Below are 21,708 nucleotides of genomic sequence, written 5' to 3'. Positions count from 1 at the left end.
CTTTTTCAGATAGGGTTTCAATAAGAAATCGTGATGAGTGGAGTTCAACGATATGGAATGTAAGGCAGTTACTTGTCAATAATATAGGATGATTTAAAAATTTCACGACTTGATTGAATTTAAACTTGTTAACCATTAGATGCCAGATCAGTGATCTAAAGATCAAACACTAACCATGAGGCCTGAAGGTCTTGGGTTCGATTCCCAATGGAGTCGCACATGGACATTGCTGTAGAATAGTCCCATACTAGGATAAAATATTTACTCATAACGAAAATCATGTAAAATACAAGTATTTGCAGTAGTGGTTTTACTACTATTATTAGTAGTTGTACGATTAAGTTATATGTATAAATGTTTCATTAAAATATTTTTTTTTAAATGGAAGTCAAACTTTCTACAAATCCTCATCTGATCTTCTATAATTCAGTGTTTAAAATTTCAATTAACTTGGTGAAAATGTATGCAACGAGTGAACATTGCATAATCATTTACTATCATCCATGTCGTATAGAAATGTCAGAGAACAGTATCTTATATATTGTTTAAACATTGAAGATCTATTTATTACCTTCCTTTGTTTGGTTAGTTTGTACAACGTATTGAATTCCCCACTAAATGAACAAGTTAATGAGCATTGTTACTCTAGTATCTGTATGAGTCTGATTGCAACTGGTAAGGATATAACGAAATATAGCACAATAACATACAACCCAACATTACTAAACTCGTTACATAACGCTATATGGAACCAATACGCTCAGGATGTATATTTATCAACAAAGATTAATCGATTACAGTCCCAAATACCAACAATAAGAATTTACAAGTCACCACTAATACTTCCATACACATTGAAAATTCAGTAGCTTAGTGGATAATGCGTCGGACGTATAGAGCGAAAAGTACCACGTTCAAGTCCCGATATGGACCCCAACACTAAGATGCGGATGCATCTTGCTGATGAGTTCCAAATTGGATGATACACTTGCCCTGGATTCTACTGCTAACCTCACATCAAATATACTAAACACACACGATTTTAATAAAATTTATGTAATAAACCTATTGTATGTCTTGTTATTTTTAAATATCCATTATATATGACCTTTTTCCTATGCTTCTCAAGGAACATTTACAACTATAATGAGTTGTAGTACATAATAAAATTATCATTAATTTGAATATGTTTTGCAGAAGTTCCCAAAACTTTTAAACTGTTAATAACCATTTCAAAATAAAACCCTTGACTTCTGTAATTTAACTGACCATAGAAGTGAACCATCAATTCTATTTTTATGCTGTACAATTTTTCTCGATTTTAAAATTTCTAGGGAGTAGTTGTAAGTGTTCTGTAGAGTACCAAACATAATTTGAATGTGAATTAGTCTTATTTTTATTAACAATTTAGTGGATAGGTAATAGTTTAAAAAGCAAGCATTAAGCTTTATAATTTACTTACACTATTACCTAGCAAACTATTAAAACGACTGATGTACATAAAGACATTTATTTTCATTGGTTTCATTTAAAGAAGTAAACAATGGTGAATATGTATCTTTTTTGAAGATATTTCTTGATATGGCCGAGAGTGGGGAAATACTCATTGTACTCTAGAAATGCTCTCATTTGGCCACTCATTTATACTTTTTGTGCCCGCTTGATCTGACTCCTATTTAGAGCGTATGGATGTTTGTTATCGCCTTTTCTCGTATATCATCGTCGACTTAAATCGCGTTGTCCAATAACGGAATTAAATAAGTCGAATAACGAGAATTGACTTGAGAATACATATATTCCGTACATGAAGCGAATGAAGCATAGCAAAGCAAAAATGACACGTATGGAAGATGGCTGGGAAGCCAACTCCATTTTAGTCAAGCGTTACTCAATATTTATAGTCAGACGAAATTAAGCTACAGACATGTGATTGATAGGATAGGAAGGGCACACATATATACGCTCATATAAAAACAGTCTAGATTGATAAGCGAATAAATAACAAGGTCAAAGTTATGGCTCAAGTAGAATGAATAAAATGGGATATCCGAAAGCTAGAATAAGGTATATGGGCTTGGCATGATAACTGACACTACATACTCACTGCCATTCAGATCCTACTCACTGTTTTATGCTGATGGTGTTGTTTACCTAGCGAATCTCCGGGGTTTAAGCCGGATTAATGACTACAGAGGAACCCGTCAGAGGAGTTAGAAAGCCCTAATTCCAAACTAATGGTTAGCATGAGCTTCTGGGTACTTTGGGAGCAAAAAGCTTATAGACCTATCGTGAGATTTTATTTCCTCAATTACTCACTGGCTTATAAATTAGACCGTTAAGCTAAAAGTGAAGATAGTACCCTCTTAAGTTAACCACCTGCTCCAACCTGGGCGCTTGATATCGCCAACTATTGTTCATAATAATTGACTGGACCCTAACCGAGATGGTCTCCATCTACGAATATAGCCCAATCCAACAGTTAATGACTTCATAGTCCATGATTTGTCTGCCCCTAACTTCCTGACAATGTACTACTATTCTAACAAACTAACTGATTTTGAAAAGAGAAGGGATAAGTTGTGATCAATGGTGGAGTCTAGCCGAATAAGCAGCAAGACAAATCTTACTGATGACTTTGAATGTCGGTTGCTCTATAGTACCGTAAACAAAATGAAGCTCGAAAAACATACCACTGTAGTTTTCATTTCACTGGTGTTAAATTGTCATTATCTTTATAAAATGTAAAGGTTCTAGGCTCCTATGTCCTGTATGTAATCACCAGTTTTCACTTTTGAGGAGCCTTCAACAAAACGTGATATGACAAAAAAACCAACTCCTTGAGTTATTTGGTGCCTGTGTAGTCGAATTTTGATACAAGAGAGCAGATATGTTGGTTTTTTCCGAGTACAGATTGATTCGTTTAGATTGTGTATCTAGTATCAACTTCCTTCTGCTAACCGATAACGTAATAATAGTGGGAAACAGCCTATATCAATACTAAACGATTATGTTGTTTTCTCACACTCACTCTCCAGATAGCCAGAACAAAACACAAAATACATCAGATAGAAAACTTCTGATCATACAGTTTGAATTTATAAATCATTCATTCATGGGAAGATTCCGGAAGTTCAATTTTTTCCTCATTTATCCCGTTGTAGCACAATGACACGATTGGTTTCCTCCAATTAATATCGATTCATAACAGTAATACTAGTAATAATATTAGTGATAGTGATAATAATCGTAAAGATTATCATTGCCTTGTGGCAAATAAATTTTATCAAATCTATAATTATGGAATGTAAGCTAAAGACAAACAATGAAAGAAAAATCTTTTATTTGAATTCAATCAGTTTAACAACTGATAACCAATAGTGGCATATGGAGTCCAAGTGTTGTTGTTATTACTCTTATCCCTTGTCTCTCCTCTTCTTTTCTGTTTCGATTCTTTCTTTTTTTTCCCCGATCATTCTGTTCATCTAAACCTCTCTATACAAAATCACTGGGTTTTTTTTTATTGTACTAACTAAAAACTATGCCAATTAATCTAATAATCAGTATGAAACAAGTATAGTGTATCAGCAGTGGCTAATTGTATAGTATCATATGAATTTATAATAATAATAATAATAATAATAATAATATAGATAAGTGAGTATCCTATTTATAAACTTCTTTTGATGATAGTTTCAGATTTATTTAACTGTTTTTTTCTCTTTAAAGAAAACGAATCTTCTATAACTGATATTATCAAAAATCGATCTGATGATAAACTATCCTATAGAATGATGCACGTATATTTTTGTATGTTTGCATATGTGTGTGTGTGTGTGTCTACATACACTGTTATAAGTTTCATCTTTTTTTCGTAAAGTCGATATGCTTCTTCATTAACCCAAAACTGATTATTAGCTCATCAAACGAATAATGTTATTGTTAATAATAATAGTTTTTATGGGAGTCAGTTGGTTAGTGAACTGTTTCTTTTTCCAATTACCTTAAACCTGTAATTTACTTTAGTTAGTTTTTATTAGAGAATTGGTTGAAGAAGTAATCAAATTGTCTTATCACTGCTTACGTTAGGCGTAGAATATTAGGTGAGAATGATAAACTGTTGGGGATGAAATTGTAAACTGCCATTGAATAATTTTTTTGATTGAGATCATGAATCAATCAATGTTAAACCACTGTTGAAAACCTGGAAGCACTGGACGACCGTTTCGTCCTAGTATAGGATTCCTCATCAGTGCTCGTCCACTATCTCGCGCGCGGTAACTGTTACACATTTATAGTTTGCATACATTTCTAGTTTTAGGCGATTAGTTTGGACAAAAAGGATGTATGTGACTAACTCAAGACATACATATAGCATCAGTCTGTGAAGTCTTTTCCTATTGATCTGTGCAAACCTTATAATTATTGACTTTGGCGAGATAACTGTGATCAGTATTTGCAAACTCTAGGCAACATAGTTCAAAAATATGGTGTGCATACATTTGTTCCTTATCTTCCCTTGTATTATTTTCTTGTTACTATGATGTGAAGCGTATCCGATTTCATTTAGCATATGTATATATCGTGTCCTACATTGAATGATATCTGTGCCCATCATCTATCTAATGTTCTCATGTTTTCTCTATCAGTATAATACTTCATAATAGTTAATTCAATTGTATGTTATTCCATAGATCAATATCCATTCATCGCAATAAATATTTATCATATATGATTTAGTTTTTATTTCCAAAAGTGTATTATCAAGTACTCTAAAATATAGAATTGATCGATAGAACTCGATCACAGCGCAGATAAAGGACTAGATAAGCATGAAATTGCTCACTACTTAGTGATCAATCAATTGTAAATATATCTCAGTCCTGTATGAGGTCAGTTGTGACTTGAATAGATCAGTAGTAACGTCTAAAGCTGTGAAACCTAATGACGCGGATTTTAATCTCACATGCAGCATCAGTTCTGTCAAAATTATGGATATCTCTTTATAACGAGTACCAAATAGCACAAAAACTTAAATCCATGGTTTCATACTGGCTACTTTTAACCACCTAACATATTCACTTTGTCCTTATCAACTCCTTTAACTTGTGGAATCAAATCAAATAACATTTTTTATTCTATTTCGAATCATTTATACAATGTGTAGTTTATTATATTCCGTCGTTAAATATAACTTACGGACGTGAATAACTTTTAAAAAAGACCGTTGAATTGTTAACACCAGCATAAAACTAAGATTTGTGAAACTTCACTATTGTACATCGTTGTTTTCGAAACTGACTAATTTTCGAAGGAACATTCTGTCAATTGACTGAAATGTTATCAAGGTGATTATGTTTGTAGGTGTAGACTGTAGATCCTGTATCACAACCTCTGAACATTTCGAGCCTTCAATTAATGCATAATCGTTTCATATTATATACGTATAACATTAATTCTGATGAACTTTCGACTCATGTATGTACTTTACAAATTGCGTTTGAAACCTACTTTTAAGACTGATTTGTATTGGTAGGCGTGTTTTTTTGTTGCAGTTATTATCTTTTTTATAATTCTAAGAATATAATAAATATTAAGTAACAGTCTGATTTGTATTAATCAACTGTAAAACACCAGTGTAATGACGTCGAATCTTATTTAATCTATTTACTTAAGAGTTCAGTTAATTTTAAGTACTAAAAAGTGGTTATATAAACTTGTTTGTATTTTGCTTTTAACCAACGTTTATTTCTCATACTCTCTACGTATGTGTTTTCTCGTACTAATTGCTACAACCTCCACCCTTTTTTTTTAATTTCAACATTTGAACATGGTTCTTTTTTAGAAAAAAAAATCAAGAAGCAGAACATGATAAAAACTAAAGTTGATTGTGTTTTTTTTGTCCTCATTTAGGGACTTATTGCATCATTTCAGCGCAATTAATATGCATATATATATATATATATATACTTTCCACTCTCTTTCTTCTCTCTCTCTCTCTCTCTCGCATATATCGTAATAGCTTTTCTATCTTACCAACCCAAAATGATGTGTCTGAACTTTTTTTAATTTATATTATGATATCAGGCAAATTGTGTTTTTTTTTATTTTGTTAAAATCTCTGATCTGGATCATTCTATCAGTCATTCAATTTTTTTTTTTTCTTTCTTTTTATTCCATAATAAGAGAGAGAGAGAGAAAAAGATTAGTTTAGGTAGCCTAAAATAATTATTGATTTTTGAGTTGATAAATATTCTTCTAGGTAAACTAGTTAGTTGATACATTCAATTTGATCGTGTCTCAGTTAAATTTTACACGCGTCACCATTTAGTCTTTAGTTCATTCAACAATATTTGTATTGACGTAAGCAAATCAAGATAGATTTTGATAGTGGTGGTGATCGTAGCGATGATGATGATGATATTGGTTGTATTATTATTAGCAATTATAATGATAGACATGCCCTTCAGGCCTGTCAGTTTAAATTCAAGGTCGAATTTTGATTGGCTATGTGTTTCTCTCTCATTCAGCCTTCTTTTTTTTCTCACTTTGACGTCATAACATTTGATTTTACACATTTACATTAATAATCACCGTAATACTAATATTAATATTACCCCACTACTAGTAATATAATAAGGAATGATTTATTTACTCTTGTAGGTAGATGAAAATTGCAAATATGTTATCAATTATTATTTATTTTTTTCAAGTAGTCGATAATCATTAGCATTACATGTTTGAATGTATGTGATTTTCTTGCTTCTTGATGTAGGTGACTAAATCTTTCTTGTTTAAATCAACAGTAACAATACTACTACTACTATTACTACTACTACTACTACTACTACTACTACTACTACTAATAATAATAATAATAATAATAATAATAATAATAATAGTAATATTCAACGGTAATTAAGTTGATGAAAATATTCAAATCATACATATAGATAGATTATAACCAAGTGGTAAATAACAAATAAATAAAACGAAATAAATTCATGTAAACAAATAATTATGATCCATTAACGGTGATGAAATGGAAAATTTCCGGTAAAATCAACTATTTGTCCCAAAATTTGAACAAACAAATAACCTTGAGCGGCTAACTACTAATCAATAATTTGTTTTTATCTTTTTAAATAGTAGCCTAGTTGATTGAGAATCTATAATTCATATTATATCATAATTCTTATGTACTATAATTTAGTTTTGGAGAGTGAATGAATGAATGAATGAATAACTGTTTCTTAAATGTATCGACTACTGGTCTATGCGAGAATGACGATGAAACATATAAAACTAACAACCTTACTGTTTTGCTTTTTTATCGACACTAATTCGTATAGTTTGACTAATTAGATTGTTCAAGATTATGCAATTGTTTATTTTTAACTTAAGTATAGAATAAATTATTATTTTTTAATATTTGGAAAGATTAAACTTTACAGACCTTATGCTGGTTACAAAAATTAATGAAATAATATGAGGTGTAATATTTTTATGGTCAATTATTTTTAACCCATTCTTGTTGTGGTGATAGAAGCATTGTTGTATGTGCTGGTTATCTGAAGGAAATACATTAATAACGTTAAACACATGTACATTCGACAGCACAATTTCACTTTCTGACCACATAATTCGCTTCTTTTAATTTTCTGTCCAACCGACCTGGGTTGTATGGTGTCAGACCTAAAGGATGAATATTCAAGCCAATGTAGATTGATTAGGTCGTCATGTTATATAAGCCCAACCATCATGTCAAATAAGGCATTATTAATAAAGTTTTATAATTTGTTGTTGGTGATATTCAGGACTATAGTTGACCAGTCTCTGTTGATATATGTGTATCCTAAGTGAATTACCTAGTAATAGCCTTCTAATTGTAAGTTTTATAATATTTAGAATGATTAAATTGAGGAAATCCGTTTAGGATGTACATTTATCAACAGAGATTAATCAATTATAATATTGAAATATTAACAGCCAGAAATTATAAGTCTGGACTAGATACGTACATGATAGTAGTGTGGATTTATAGTGATAATGATAATGTGAAGTTAATTGCAAACAAATGTTTCTTCATTCATTTTGCTTTATTTTCTAAGTATCTGAATGTTAAATATGTAAATCAAATCAATTAATAATTATACTGTTTTCCATTATTGCTACTATTATTATTACAACTGAGTAGTATATGATAATGAAACGAAAGGCTTGGTAATTCCATTGAATATCTTCGTATGATATAATTTGTAATACTATGGAGAAATATCTGTTTGTTTGATTTTTTTCTTCATTGAATTATCCTTCCACAATAACTCACTATAAATCACTCAATTAAACATATTTAATTAACTTTTTACGCAACACATACCAGCGTTTATATTCTCATCACATTCATAATTAAGTGAAAGAATTTGATGAAGTAACAAAGATTATTATTATTATTATCTAAATAGATTAATGCTGGCACTTGGCTTGCTCTACGTTACAATGATATATCACCATTGGAGAATCATCATTGTATGACAGCATTCGATCTTATCAACAACAATCCAACGGCAAATATTATCAGTGGATTAACACCAAATGAATCACGTCATTTTCGTAGATCTGTGATAAGGTTTGTCGATTTGTATATACATATATGCAACTATTATCTTTTTGTTAAGTACATTTTTTCTATCTTAAACATAACATCCATATCTTAGGACTTTGTTTATGCGTGTGAGATAATGGAGCCATTTGTATTTTATTGTAACGATAATTTGTTTTTTTTTACTCTCATTATTCCATTTTACATTTAAGGTCAACTTTGTCTGTATCTATTTTCTTTAACGTCTTTATCCATATCTGTAAGGCTTTTATTTAGTGAAACATTTCTTTCTCATCAATATTTTAACATAAAAGATATTGAAGGTAAATCCAGCTGGCGAGTACCCAAATAGGACGAAACGCACATCCTGGATTTCATTGCTAACCACCACCTATCTCTGCTTATAATGCTTGTGACTTACGGCAATATCGAGTCAATCCGTACAGGATGCGCATATGCTAATAAGATCAATTGCAGTCCTAAACATCAATAGGAAGATTCAAGCAACCAATGCAAAAATGAATAAAAGATATTAAATTTTTTAAGGTCAGGTAAAATGGACAAACAATTTAGAAATGTATATACTCTATTGATTTTTGTTTGTTGTTACCAAACTAATCAGAATGTGACTCGTATATACTTATTAGTTATGATATATATATATATATATATATATATATATATATATATACCACTTATTGTTTCTCATTGTAATTTGGAGATATTGAAGTTGGATAGTGGTGGATGTAGGGCGACTAGTAGTCAAATACAGTACGTTCTTTTCATCCTATTTGAAACTGGGTATAACTACATCCCCGTGTTGCATGTTCATCACATTAATACTGAAACGCAATACCTTTCACTTTTAACATTCAACGCATTATCTACTAAGCTGACTGATTGTACACGGTAGTCAGATTCAAATTCACTTAGCTGACTAGTTTCAAATACGATGTAACACATATCCTATATTCCATTGCTAGTTACTATCCAATTTTAATATAAACTTGTGACTAAATAGCTATACTTAAAACAAACAAAAAAAATCTGCTGACAACAGCATCGAACAACTTTCCAGTATTTTTCTTTTAGATTTTCAACAGTTGTTTAACTTTAATGGATTTATCATCTTAGTAAAAGAGTAAGGTTTTCACTTCAACATTGCTTACTTATTATTATCCTCGTCATATGTTCACAGTATTCTTGAAATATCTATTCTAAAGAGTAGAGTGTGTGTTTTTATTCAAGTGTCTATTGATTTTAATTTATTTTCTATCTCACCAAATAATGAATAATGTGACGTATTTATCATGATATATTCTCTTCTCTTAGCAAAAAAAAAAGGTGTTTCACATAGAGAGAGCGAGAGAGAGAGCGAAAAAATTGAGTTGAAATTTATGTTTTTGGTCTCTTTTCATATAATTGACAAAAGACAAAACAATTCATTCTAATGTTACGTCGTTTTTTTTTCTATCTCTCAATTATTTTCTTTTTCTTTTGCATATTTCATACCTCTTAAAATGAAACAATCAAAACATTGGAAATCTATTTCTTTTTTGGATTGGGTTCCGGGGGGTTGATGGTGACGCAATTACCTTTTTCTCAAATTTTATATATATATATGTATATATAAATATATTCACATAGATGTATTTTAAGCACAGATATGGCCATCCATTCAGAATGTCTGTCACAATTTCAAGTTTTACGAAAACAGGTCTATTTGAATTGCCAGTCATTATCTATGGATATGAGTAGTAGTAGTATTAGTATAAAACATAATCACCAAAATATTGATCATTCTTGTTGTGATAATAGTCAACAAGGGGAGTTGAAAAATCCTGATTCAATATTTCCTTCTCTTCAATTATTATCATCATATATTGATCCTTCATCACCGTCGCCTACACAACAACAGCCTACACTAACAACTTCCCATGATCATTATCATCAGCATCATCGTCATCAATCTAACCATAATGACAATGATGAGACAGGGGTGGACAGACAAAATCGAACAGAAAAATATGACCAATATAATTCATGTATCAATCAGCATGTTGATAATAATAATAATAATAATAATAATAATAATAATAATAATAATAATAATAATAACGTTGTTAATTTTGGTGGTGATAATGACAGTGATCACAATAATGGCGATTATATTAATAATAATGATTATGGTCATATTAATGCATCACTAATCCAGTCTTCATTAATTTCATTAATTAATCAACAACCTGAATATTTATTAAGACTTTTAATGATACTGTTGAAAGTATGCGATATATCAAATGAGATTCGTTCACCATTAGTTGCTGATGTCTGGGTGGATTGTTTATTCAAAGAATTTTTTCTACAGGTTTGTGTAATAATTTTTTTGTTTAATTTTTCCATAGATAAATAATAATGATATTTATAGGTGTTTATTTCATGTTACTACTCACTACTAGAAATATTAAAAATCTGTTGAGTAATTTTTTTTTCAATCTTGTAACTTCTCAGCTTTACTTATGATGAGGTACGAAACGATTTGAACTCTTCGACGGTTCATACCTTGAAAAGATATTTCTTCTTAAAGAATGTTAATTGAATTTGAATTGTTATTGATATGATCTTATCGAAATGAAAGTGTAATCATCAATGGCTAAATGATACCGATCATGTGTGAACATTTTCCAGTGTATAAACTTTGTATGTTTTTAAAAATGTTATCACTGGAAACTCCTAAGACGTTAAAGGTGTGTTTGTGTGTTTTTTCTAGGACCGAATTTTCTCCAATCTCTTTTACTATTTGCCAGGAGGTAGCATCCTTGAAGATGTTAGCTATTCACGATCAACATTTCCGTTCTGCCACACGTTTGCATGATTGGAAGTAATTTCTGACCTTTGCAATCGGAGACTTTCTCCTTTAATCTTACGACTTTCCAACTGATACCTCTGAAATGTTAGGACCTTTCAAGAAACGACTGCTCTGGTGAGTAATAACTTGACTAGGTCACCACAATAAGAAATTCATACATGACATCACATATCTCTGTCACGGTCATCAGTTCAGCGATGACCTAAATAGCTCCTGGATTATATCCGACCGGTGGATGACCTACAGTTTTGTTTTGGGAATATGTAAAAACAAAACACTTCAATTATCACGGTCATATTCATGTATTAGGTGTTTTTTATACAATCATTGTAATTCATGATTAGTGATTTTACACAAACTATATTTTTCTATATAATACCTTATCATTACCACTTCGATTACTGAACCTAAGAAATCTACACCACTAGAATTGACTAGTGTTCGACCAGTATCATTTTTGCCTTGTACTGATCGAATTCTATCGATCAAGTTACAATGTAGTCATTATTCTGAATGATTCGACATCGTGTGCACTATGTTCTGATGTTACTTAGCAGTTGCCTAATGTAAATATTTCAGTCTTACAGCAAATCAGTCATCACTTGAATAGCTTAGTTTATTGAGTGAGTTTAAACTCTATAAATAGTATTAGTTGCTGAGAAAAATCCCAGCTATGTCTTACTAACCAGCACCAGCTAGCATACAGCTTAGACTCAAGTCTTTTCAATAAATTCCTCGAACCCGTTAACAGTTTACACTACTTCATACAGATAATTTAAACACTATTTTCTTGTTAAAATTAACAAGTCACTCATAACTTATGAAATACTGTATCACCTCAATATTTGATTGACCCATCATATTGAGGGGGGGAGGGGTCAAAGACAAAGAGTAACATTTTTCTTCTTCTTAGATTTGCAATTTTCTCATTCAACTAAAAATGAACAATAAAATTAGTTAATTATATTTATTATAAAGTTGAAATTTAAATTGTTTCATTATCAACTTTAACTCATAAGTTTATCTTTATTAGGGTTATAATTTGTATGCCAAGTTATAATTTATTTTTCTTGCCAATTATGTCTATCTATCTTCATTTGACCTGAAATTGTTTATTTTTACCACTTTTTTCCCCTCTAAAATGATTTCGTTTCCTATTAACTATTGTTTTCTTTTATGAAAGGAAGGAAAACTGTAAAATCAATACTAATTCATAATATTAATATAAAACTGTTCAGATTGTAGGTTAGTTGAAAAACTTCATTTCTTCTTATTTACATAATTGAATAATGATAGTTATTCAATGGTGAATTATGAATAAGAATGATAGATTAATAATTTATTCACTTAGTTTTCAACTATTCAGATTGTGGATTTGAATCCTGTAGTTTAAATCGTTTGATGATATATCACTAAGCTTTCATACGATATGAGTATGACTTGAAGCTGCTGTATAAACCAGATATTCACACTACGTCAAGTCCTAGAACATAGACACACATTCAAACGCCTCACAATCGTAGTATTTCTCGACCTTAAGGTGGTATTTGACTCTGTTGATCGTGAGGTTCTATGGCAGTGTTTGTCACTGAAAGGAGTACCAAAGAAGTACATTAACCTTATAAAGGCTCTCTACTCGAACACAACTGGTCGAGTGAGAGCTTATGGCGAACTGTCATCAGAATTGATTACCTCAAGTGGTGTTCGTCAGGGCTGTCCACTCTCCTCATTCTTGTTCAACTTTGTGGTCGACGTACTTTTAGAGATAACACTTTCCTCATCTAAATTTCCAGGGGTTGAACTTGTACCGGGAGGTTCACTTGTTGACTTAGAATATGCTGATGACATAGTTTTATTTGGTGAAGACGCTGACAAAATACAGTCTTCTGATCACTCTAAGCAACAATGCAAGCATGTTCGGCATATGATTCTCCCCTTCGAAATGCAAAATGTTGCTTAAGGATTGGGTTGCATCGACACCCGAACTAATGATAGGGAGTGAAGTAGTTGAGCGTGTCAACCGCTTCACTTATCTTGGGAGTCTCATTGGCCCTCGTGGTCTGGTGTCTGACAAAATCTCAGCATGGATACAGAAGGCTCGACTAGGTTTTGCCAACTTGCGTCATTTATGGTGTAGGCGAGATATTCGTCTATCAACTAAAAGACATGTTTACTGTGCAGCAGTTCGTTCCGTCCTACTTTATGGCAGTGAAACATGGCCGGTAAGTGCAGAGGATATTCGTAGGTTACTAGTATTTGATCATAGGTGTCTTCGAAACATTGCTCGTACATCCTGGGACCATCGAGTAAGTAACGCAGTTGTTAGGAAACGGGTACTAGGTAAGGATGGCAAATCAATTGATGAAGTAATGAAACTTCATCAGTTGAGATGGCTGGGACATATGTTACGTATGCCCGACCACCGACTGCCTCGACGTGCGATGTTTAATGGTATAAGAGTAGGCTGGAAGAAAGCTAGGGGCGGCCAGACCAAAACATGGCACAAGTCCATGAAGTCACTGACAGGTGGAGTGAGCCATGTTGGTAGATGTAGACTACCTTGTTGAGGACCGCGAGACGATAGCAACCGATGGTTAGAGACCTTGAATAACATGGCTCAAAATCGTTTGCAATGGCGCAGGTGCATCCACTGTTTGTGTTCTGCCAAATTCTAATCTTCTGAATTCTTCATGTCCCTTTGTTTTTTTCTCTTTTCAAATTTATTTTACTGGATTATACTCCTTGAATAACATGTTCAAAGCCTAATGTTTCCGATTACTGCTTATACTTTTACTACGTCTACCACTATGGGATTTGAGTCGACAATTGAATCTCGGTATTAATGTTGTATGTCAACTTGGACTGATGCACGTATGCACGAAGTTCTACGTTGTTGCTGACTGACTGAAATGTGATTTATTGGTGATACTAGTCAGTTATTCAGCCATTGTAGAACCTGACAAATACATGTATCACTTCATGTTGCCACACTATATCAGTACTGCAAGATGAAATTAGTAAGATGATTACCAAAGTAGTGGGAGTAGCAATAGTAAAAACAAGCTTAAACATAGATGACATAAGTCAAGAGGAAAGAATTCGTTCATGGAATAAAAAGTATAAAATACGTTTAGAACTCAAGATCTAGGACTAGATAAATTGTGAATGTATCTGCTTCACTGCTACTCATTCGTAACCGTATCATCCACCATCTCTGAACATTGGTTACGATAAACACGTGGATCCAAACCAGGTAGTGGGTGTCTAATAGCTGGCATCTCACTTCACAAATTGATGTTACGTTTTGGTTTGGGCGCCTTTAGCTTTCTACCAACTTAACCCTTCACCAGCGAACGTTCCACATCAAGGTGGGTAGTGTTTTAGTATATGTAATACACTTCTTAACCATCTAAGTCGATGAACATTCACAATCTTATCAACCAATTTACTGTCTTTCATTATGTCTAGTTATTATTGAGATGATTAGGCTTCGTGTACATCCAACTTATCGCTAAATTATTGAGTTTCAATAAAGGTTTTATCTAATCGAAATCCTAACTACCATTTTGTAAACCCCGAATCGGCTAAAAACATATGATCTCATGAAATACATCACACCATATCAATCAGTTCATTGATAACTTGTTAGTTGATCAATACAGCATAACATAGTATATCATCAAATTCACCATTTCTTAGTTTATTCTGTAGCTTAAAATTCCTTCATTTTAACTAATGGCAAAAATAGGAACTAATCTTTGAGATAGCTATGAAAGAATTTATTGCTTAATCGTAGCTTCAATCCATGACCGATTGGTGTTAGTCATTTAGACAGGTGGAGACTATCTACGTGGTTGAGGTCCACGCAATAACCTCTTTCAGTAGTTGTAGTTAGCGAGGTTGGTTGACATTAATCAAAATCTGTTACAAAGGCACAGATCAATTCATTCCTTACTTTCACCTTCCTCCTTGGAAACCTTAGATGACTGTTTCGTCCTAGTGTGGTGTGTGCTACTTATATCGACATAAGTAGTATATAACGCTAGTCAGGAATGAAATGTCTGACGGGAGAAGCTCAAGAAGATCGAGGGGAAAGAACGGGAACAGAAAGCAATTGGTATGAGAATGCAGGAACATTGAAGTCTGAGACGATTGACTGATATGTGCAAAAGGAGCAGTGAAGTTTGAGACAATTGATTGACATTTTGCAAATTAAGTATTCACTGTATCAGAAGGGGTTTTGTGGAGATTTTAGTAATTTCAATAGTTGAAATCATGAGTCAATTGAAGCTGAGGAGTCCCATATTAGGACGAAACGGCCGTTCAGTGCTTCCAGGTTTTCAATGGTGGTCTAGCTTCAATTGACTAATGATTTCAACTATTGAAATCACTAAAATAATCATCTGTTTACTAGTGACTGACTTCAAGAGGCATTTCCTGGAGTTCTGGTGAGAAGCCGTGACCAATAGTGTTCAACCAGGTCTGCTGTGGGTTATCACCTCACTGAAGACAATGGTGTAAGGTGGCGCAATTTCGTGGATCGGTTGAAGTTAAACATTAACACCGTTGGATGCCGGCCCAGTGGTCTAATGGTTAAGCGCTTGCTCGCGAGACTGATAGGTCCTTGGTTTGAGTCTCATGAGGGCATGATCATAGATGTGCACTGCTGAGGCGTCCCATACTAGGACGGAACGGCCGTTCAGTGCTTCCAGGTTTTCCATGGTGGTCTAGCGTCAATTAACTCATGGTTTCAACTATTCATTGTATGGTCCTCAGATTTTAGTAAGATGTTCTGTAATTTTGTGCTCAAATACATTCAACTGTCCACACCTGTGTTCTCGTTCACTGCACTAGTGTGGGATTTTTTAATAGTGAGCATCCACAACTCCCACTGGTCATTGAACTACGAACCTCTGGTCTCAAACACGAACGCTTAAACTATATTCCACTGAGCTAGCATCTAACGGTGCTTACAGTTTTTCAATAATCGTCTAACTTAAATTGTTTCGGGATGTCCATCTAATCGTTTTTGCATTATAGAATGGTTGATGCAGTGATGTAATCGCTGATATTTGTTGTTCATAAAACAAACAATGTTTCATCTATTTAGTTTTTAAAAACTCTACCCAACATAGAAAGATAATTGAAATGAAGTTAGTCGTAACTGAATAATTATACTCTACGTATCCCAAGTGCTGTCAGGAAAAGATGAGTGCGAAAGCAGAAGTTACTATAATGAAGTTTATTAAACTAAAGCTGATGTAACTCAATTATCAAGTCCAAGTTTATGTACTTGGCTTTGAGCCATGATTTATACGTAATAAGAAGGCTAGTAACACTACCATCTGATTGCCCAAACTGAAGTAGATAGAATAAGACTCGAACCTGCGACTTAGCTGTTTAAAGTTAAATGCCTAAAATCATTAAAAACCCTACGCCTCACTGTTTAACGACTTATTTCAGTTTAATTGTAAATTTGTTTTGCGATTGGATTATGAAACGTTATTATCACACATAACATGTGTGTTTGTATGTTGGAACTGCACCAATATGTCTCAAAGTTGTTGTTTTCTAACCTTCTGTTCTTTCAACCTGTTTTTCTGTTTGATCCTTTTTTCTTTAGGCTGCAGCTGAAAAACAAGCTGGTCTTCCTGTTGCCCCTTATATGGATCCAGATCTTGTAGTGAAATCCAGTAGTCAGTTGAACTTTTTACATAGTATTTTAATACCATTAGTAAAGGAACTGACCTATATCTTTCGTGAATTACACGTAAGTAATGCGTAGTTCCTTTTCATTTTACTGTTTTCATTTAACAACATGTTTCTACTCCACATTTTTCTGTATGTGTGTGTGCCCATATTGAGATGCTTGCTTGATATTTTACTATTCTGATTTTTTTATGAATGATCTTAGTTATTATTTTCAAGGCTATTTAGTCACAACCAATCCATTGTCACTAAGATATCAGGCGGTTGGAAGTGGCAGTCGGATGTGAGACTGTGTGCATCCAAGTTTCTCAACTGCTACCTACCACAAAATAGAATGTTTGGAGTCGAATCAGCCTAGAGGAAAACTAGGGGTGTACTAAAATGAGCCAATCAAAAGTCCCCAAATAAAAATGCCACGAAGTTGTACCAGCCGAAAATCTAATGGTCGATCTACCTGATTGGTGAAGAAACGATTTCATATTTTAAGGAGTGGACATAAATGTATGGTAAATGAGAACTTATGCATGTGAATTGGTTTATTCCAATAAGCTTTCTTCTTTACTCGTAGTTTTCTCACTCATTAGCCGATTGGGAGCTTGCATGTAGGAACCTTTTGCATCAGTATCGATTTTGGACACCGTGTGTCATAACTAGGTAGATAAACCGAAATGTGATGTCAGCCCATCAACTTGTTGACTCTTCATCTGAGTTATGTTAGTACACGTGTAGATTATCTTCTGGTTGATTAGTCAGTGCTTGTAAACAAGGCGTATCTGTAATCTCGATGAAACTGATATTCTGTGTGTTATATTCCAACTTGAATAACTTTTGATCAGCATTAAATACTAGTCAATATAACATTAATTATGCCACTCAGTGATCGAAAAGTCCAGATGTTTATTAACCTACCTATCTGGTTTGATTATAACAAATAAAATAAGCTTGAAATTATCGATAGAATTGTTGAGTTTAATTTTACATGATAATCTATGTACTCGCTATAATTTAATCACAGTTTTCGACTGAAATGCAACTACAAGATTTAAATGTTTTCAACCACTGATTAGAAGTATAGGTCTAGGTCTTAACCCTAGAAAACTTATTGTTTTAAGTAGTATATACGTATATGTATACATTGTAAATTCTTAGTACTAATTATCAAACTACAGAAATGTTTGTCTAGTGAATTATAGTATTATTAGTTTGTTTTATCCGTATAAATTTAATAGTTCTGTTTTAACTCAATCCCTTTTTTCATTTCGCTTTTCAGGTACTTTTGGAATCTGCGCATAGACGATCAGAGCATTTCTCTAAGATTAGACAATATGAATTAGCTCAACAAGAGATGGATAGTATCTGTTGTTCAACATCAGTAACCACAACATCATCGTCAACAGTACCAATAACAACAATCACTAGTACTTCTGTATGTCATGTCATGAAGTCTAATGTACGGGTCAGTTTATTATCATTATTATTATTATTATTATTATTATTCAATTGATATAAATTAAATGTAACTTATTTATCAAGTGATATTGATCTCACTTGTGTATACCTATTTAATAGGTCCATTATTTTATTAACTTCACTAGTGATGAGTCTGTTTGGGTTAATTATATCAATGATCAACTTATTCCTGTTTCTAGTTTGCTCAGTCAGAGCATGAAAAAAGTCATTGGATTTATTCTGTTTATTTTATTACTCGAATTGCACACGGCCATAAATATCAACTTCACGATTTCATAACTCACTGTAAATAAGTTTTCACAATCTGTACATTGTTATGTGATCTATGTTATAAAACTAAATAACAAGCATATAATTATGAACGGTAAGAGAAGTATCATCAATCAATGATTCAATTAGAAGCTTACAATAAAGATAATACAAAAATACTGTAAATCAAATACTTTTTCTATTTATTCACTCCTGTCTAACACCGAGTACAGGTTCTTATTTACTCGGCTTTGAAGCATCTTTTTACGCGTGGAAAACTAGTCATACTACCAGCTTGCTCATTGTGACAATAACTAGATGTGGAGTTCGAACAGTAGCAGTACAGTTAAATATCAATTGACTTAGCTGCTAATCGATCATTATTTCTGTTTGTGTCAGACTACAGAATATTATTCATAATATTAATCATAGTAGCATCATCTCTTAGGTAGAGGTCATTACACTTCATGAATTTATCTGTCTCTCTCCGGTTTTCAGTATGAGATTGTGGAGACTGTTGAATTTCGCTGGACTAATGAACCGATCAAATTTGGACCGCCATTGAGAACCTGGAAGCTCTGGATGGCCGTTTCGTCCTAGAATGGAACTCTTCAGCAGTGCGCATTCACGATCCCACCTACGGGAATCGAACTGAGGGCTTTTGGTCTCGCGTGCGAACGCTTAACTTCTAGACCACTGAGATGGCATCCAGTGATGTTGATGTCTAACTTTAATCAATCCAAGACGTTGCGCTACCACCTTCAACTGTCTTTCGTAGGTTTCTGTTTCACATCCGACACGAATTATCTCCACTGGTCATGACTTCTCACTAGAACTTTCTTCGATTTACAGATTAACACTGACACTGCTTATGTATATATAGTCAGTTTTCATCAGTAACTGATATCGCATAACCATAATTGTAAGTCGATAAGCACTCAAAATGTTTGGTCGTATTTCGGTGCTCCTCAGAGATGCACATCCACGACGCAACATTAGATCGAACATGGTATTAACTTCGTGAAAGTGCGAATGTATAGTCAATATAAAGTCTATCAGTAATGCTCATTAGCTCAGGTTTTCAGACGACATCAACTTAATGACATGAAGTTCGCAAGGTGAGTAACAAAAAAAGTAGAAATAATTTAGTCGTGACGATGGTGAGAAAGATTAAACATTAAGAATACGGTTGGAGAAGACATAGCGAACGGCGTATATAAAGGAATACTGGAAGTGAAGATGTAGAGGAAGATGAAAGTAAAGAATGAAATAATCTGTGCCTTTGTAACAGATTTTGATTAATGTCAACCAACCTTGCTAACCATAACTACTGAAAAAGTTTATTGCGCGGACCTCAACCAGGTAGGTAGTTTGCATCTGCTCAACTGACTCAAGTCAATCGCTGACTTCGTGAAATGAAACCACTCTTTCGTTTGGTTACTTCTAGCCTTCTCTCAACTCACCACTACACCAACTAGAACAACACATCAAGTTATGTTGTGGTTTGACATACGTAGCATATATCCTGACCATCTCACTCGGTGAAGATTTAGTACTCTATCAACCGATTTCCAATTTTTTCATAAACTAAATTTGAACTTGATAGTTCACTCATTCAACTTATTTAAGCGTAAGGTATTGCATGATCTTCATCCAATGTGATTGATGAACCAAAGCCTCATTCCTAATATGTATGTCCATAGATTATGACTTCTTGTTGGAATTCAATAAAACTGATTAACCCCCTATATATATGGTATGATTTAAAAGTGTCATATGGATAGATCAATCCGAATCAACAAAAGTACTTTCGAGTTGTTGCGCGAAATTAAAAAATTGATAACTTTCATCAATAAAAGTATATGATAAGAATAAGTCAATCAGAATCTGGCTTTTGCACGAAACTCATTTATCACTTACTACAAGCAGTAGAAATACCTTTGTATGGTGCTCCAAAAGTTTAAAATGATTGCGTAGAATCACTTTCCATTAAGATACTGTAGAAATGATGGTGCTAAACGTAACAAATGTTCAATTATATCTCTGTTAGTTGAATATAAACACCCAATTGAAAATATAAGGATGTGTATACCTCTATATTCCCTGAAGCAAACCGTAACTTAGTGGTACTATATCTTATGAACAAACCAGTCAAATAGATCATCCTGCATTTTTACATGAAGTTGACTCATCTATATTGCTTCAACTCACTTTTTAAATTGTATATGACAGGGAAATCCACTAAACCCCTCGTTCTGAAGCAAACCTAAACCTGTTAAAGCCTTGTTTCATGGAGGAGCTAATCAAATATTGTACCTTGTAGGTTTTCACGAAATTCATTTATCGATATAAGTACAGAACATTTCTAAATTATAACTGATCCCATTTCTTGATGAAAACCTTAACCCTGTGATCCTCAGTCCTAACTAAAAAATTCTCTGTGGATTCTTCGAAAACAGTTTAGATTGTCATAAACGTTCAGTATGACAGATAATCTATATCCATAAAGATCAATATATATGCAGTTTTTGTTTATTTACTAACAGAATAAGTTGTAAGAGAGAATTTTGACAGATGTATTAACTATGTAAATACTGCTTACGTTTTGTAATATTTGTTTTCTCTCCATAAACAGTTCATTTACAAAAGTTGCTTTCTAATTGATTGAGTTCACCATTTTGTTTTATCTGTTTTACCAATTCTATCTTTGATCATATAAAATAATTTACAATAGAAATATCTTTGTGTAGTATTTGTAATTTTTTAAAATTGTTAGAACATAATTCTTTTTGTTATCTCAGAGTAGAAACGA

At 32.9% G+C, this 21,708-nt stretch overlaps 1 protein-coding gene across 1 annotated transcript in view; it reads left to right on the top strand.

Annotated features, from left to right (window-relative positions):
- The window catches only part of PDE3 (cGMP-specific 3',5'-cGMP phosphodiesterase 3), a 53,901-nt gene that overhangs the window by 19,910 nt on the left and 12,283 nt on the right, over positions 1–21,708 (top strand). Inside the window, exons 5-8 of the mRNA XM_051209832.1 lie at positions 8,463–8,626; positions 10,247–10,967; positions 17,092–17,238; positions 18,448–18,633. Of these exons, the coding sequence (XP_051073115.1) occupies positions 8,463–8,626; positions 10,247–10,967; positions 17,092–17,238; positions 18,448–18,633 (1,218 nt within the window). The remainder of the gene's footprint in view (positions 1–8,462; positions 8,627–10,246; positions 10,968–17,091; positions 17,239–18,447; positions 18,634–21,708) is intronic.

This window comes from Schistosoma haematobium, chromosome 1, assembly GCF_000699445.3.
Source record: "Schistosoma haematobium chromosome 1, whole genome shotgun sequence".
In the NCBI taxonomy this organism is placed as follows: domain Eukaryota; kingdom Metazoa; phylum Platyhelminthes; class Trematoda; order Strigeidida; family Schistosomatidae; genus Schistosoma; species Schistosoma haematobium.
This window is presented reverse-complemented; position numbering and strand designations above follow the sequence as displayed.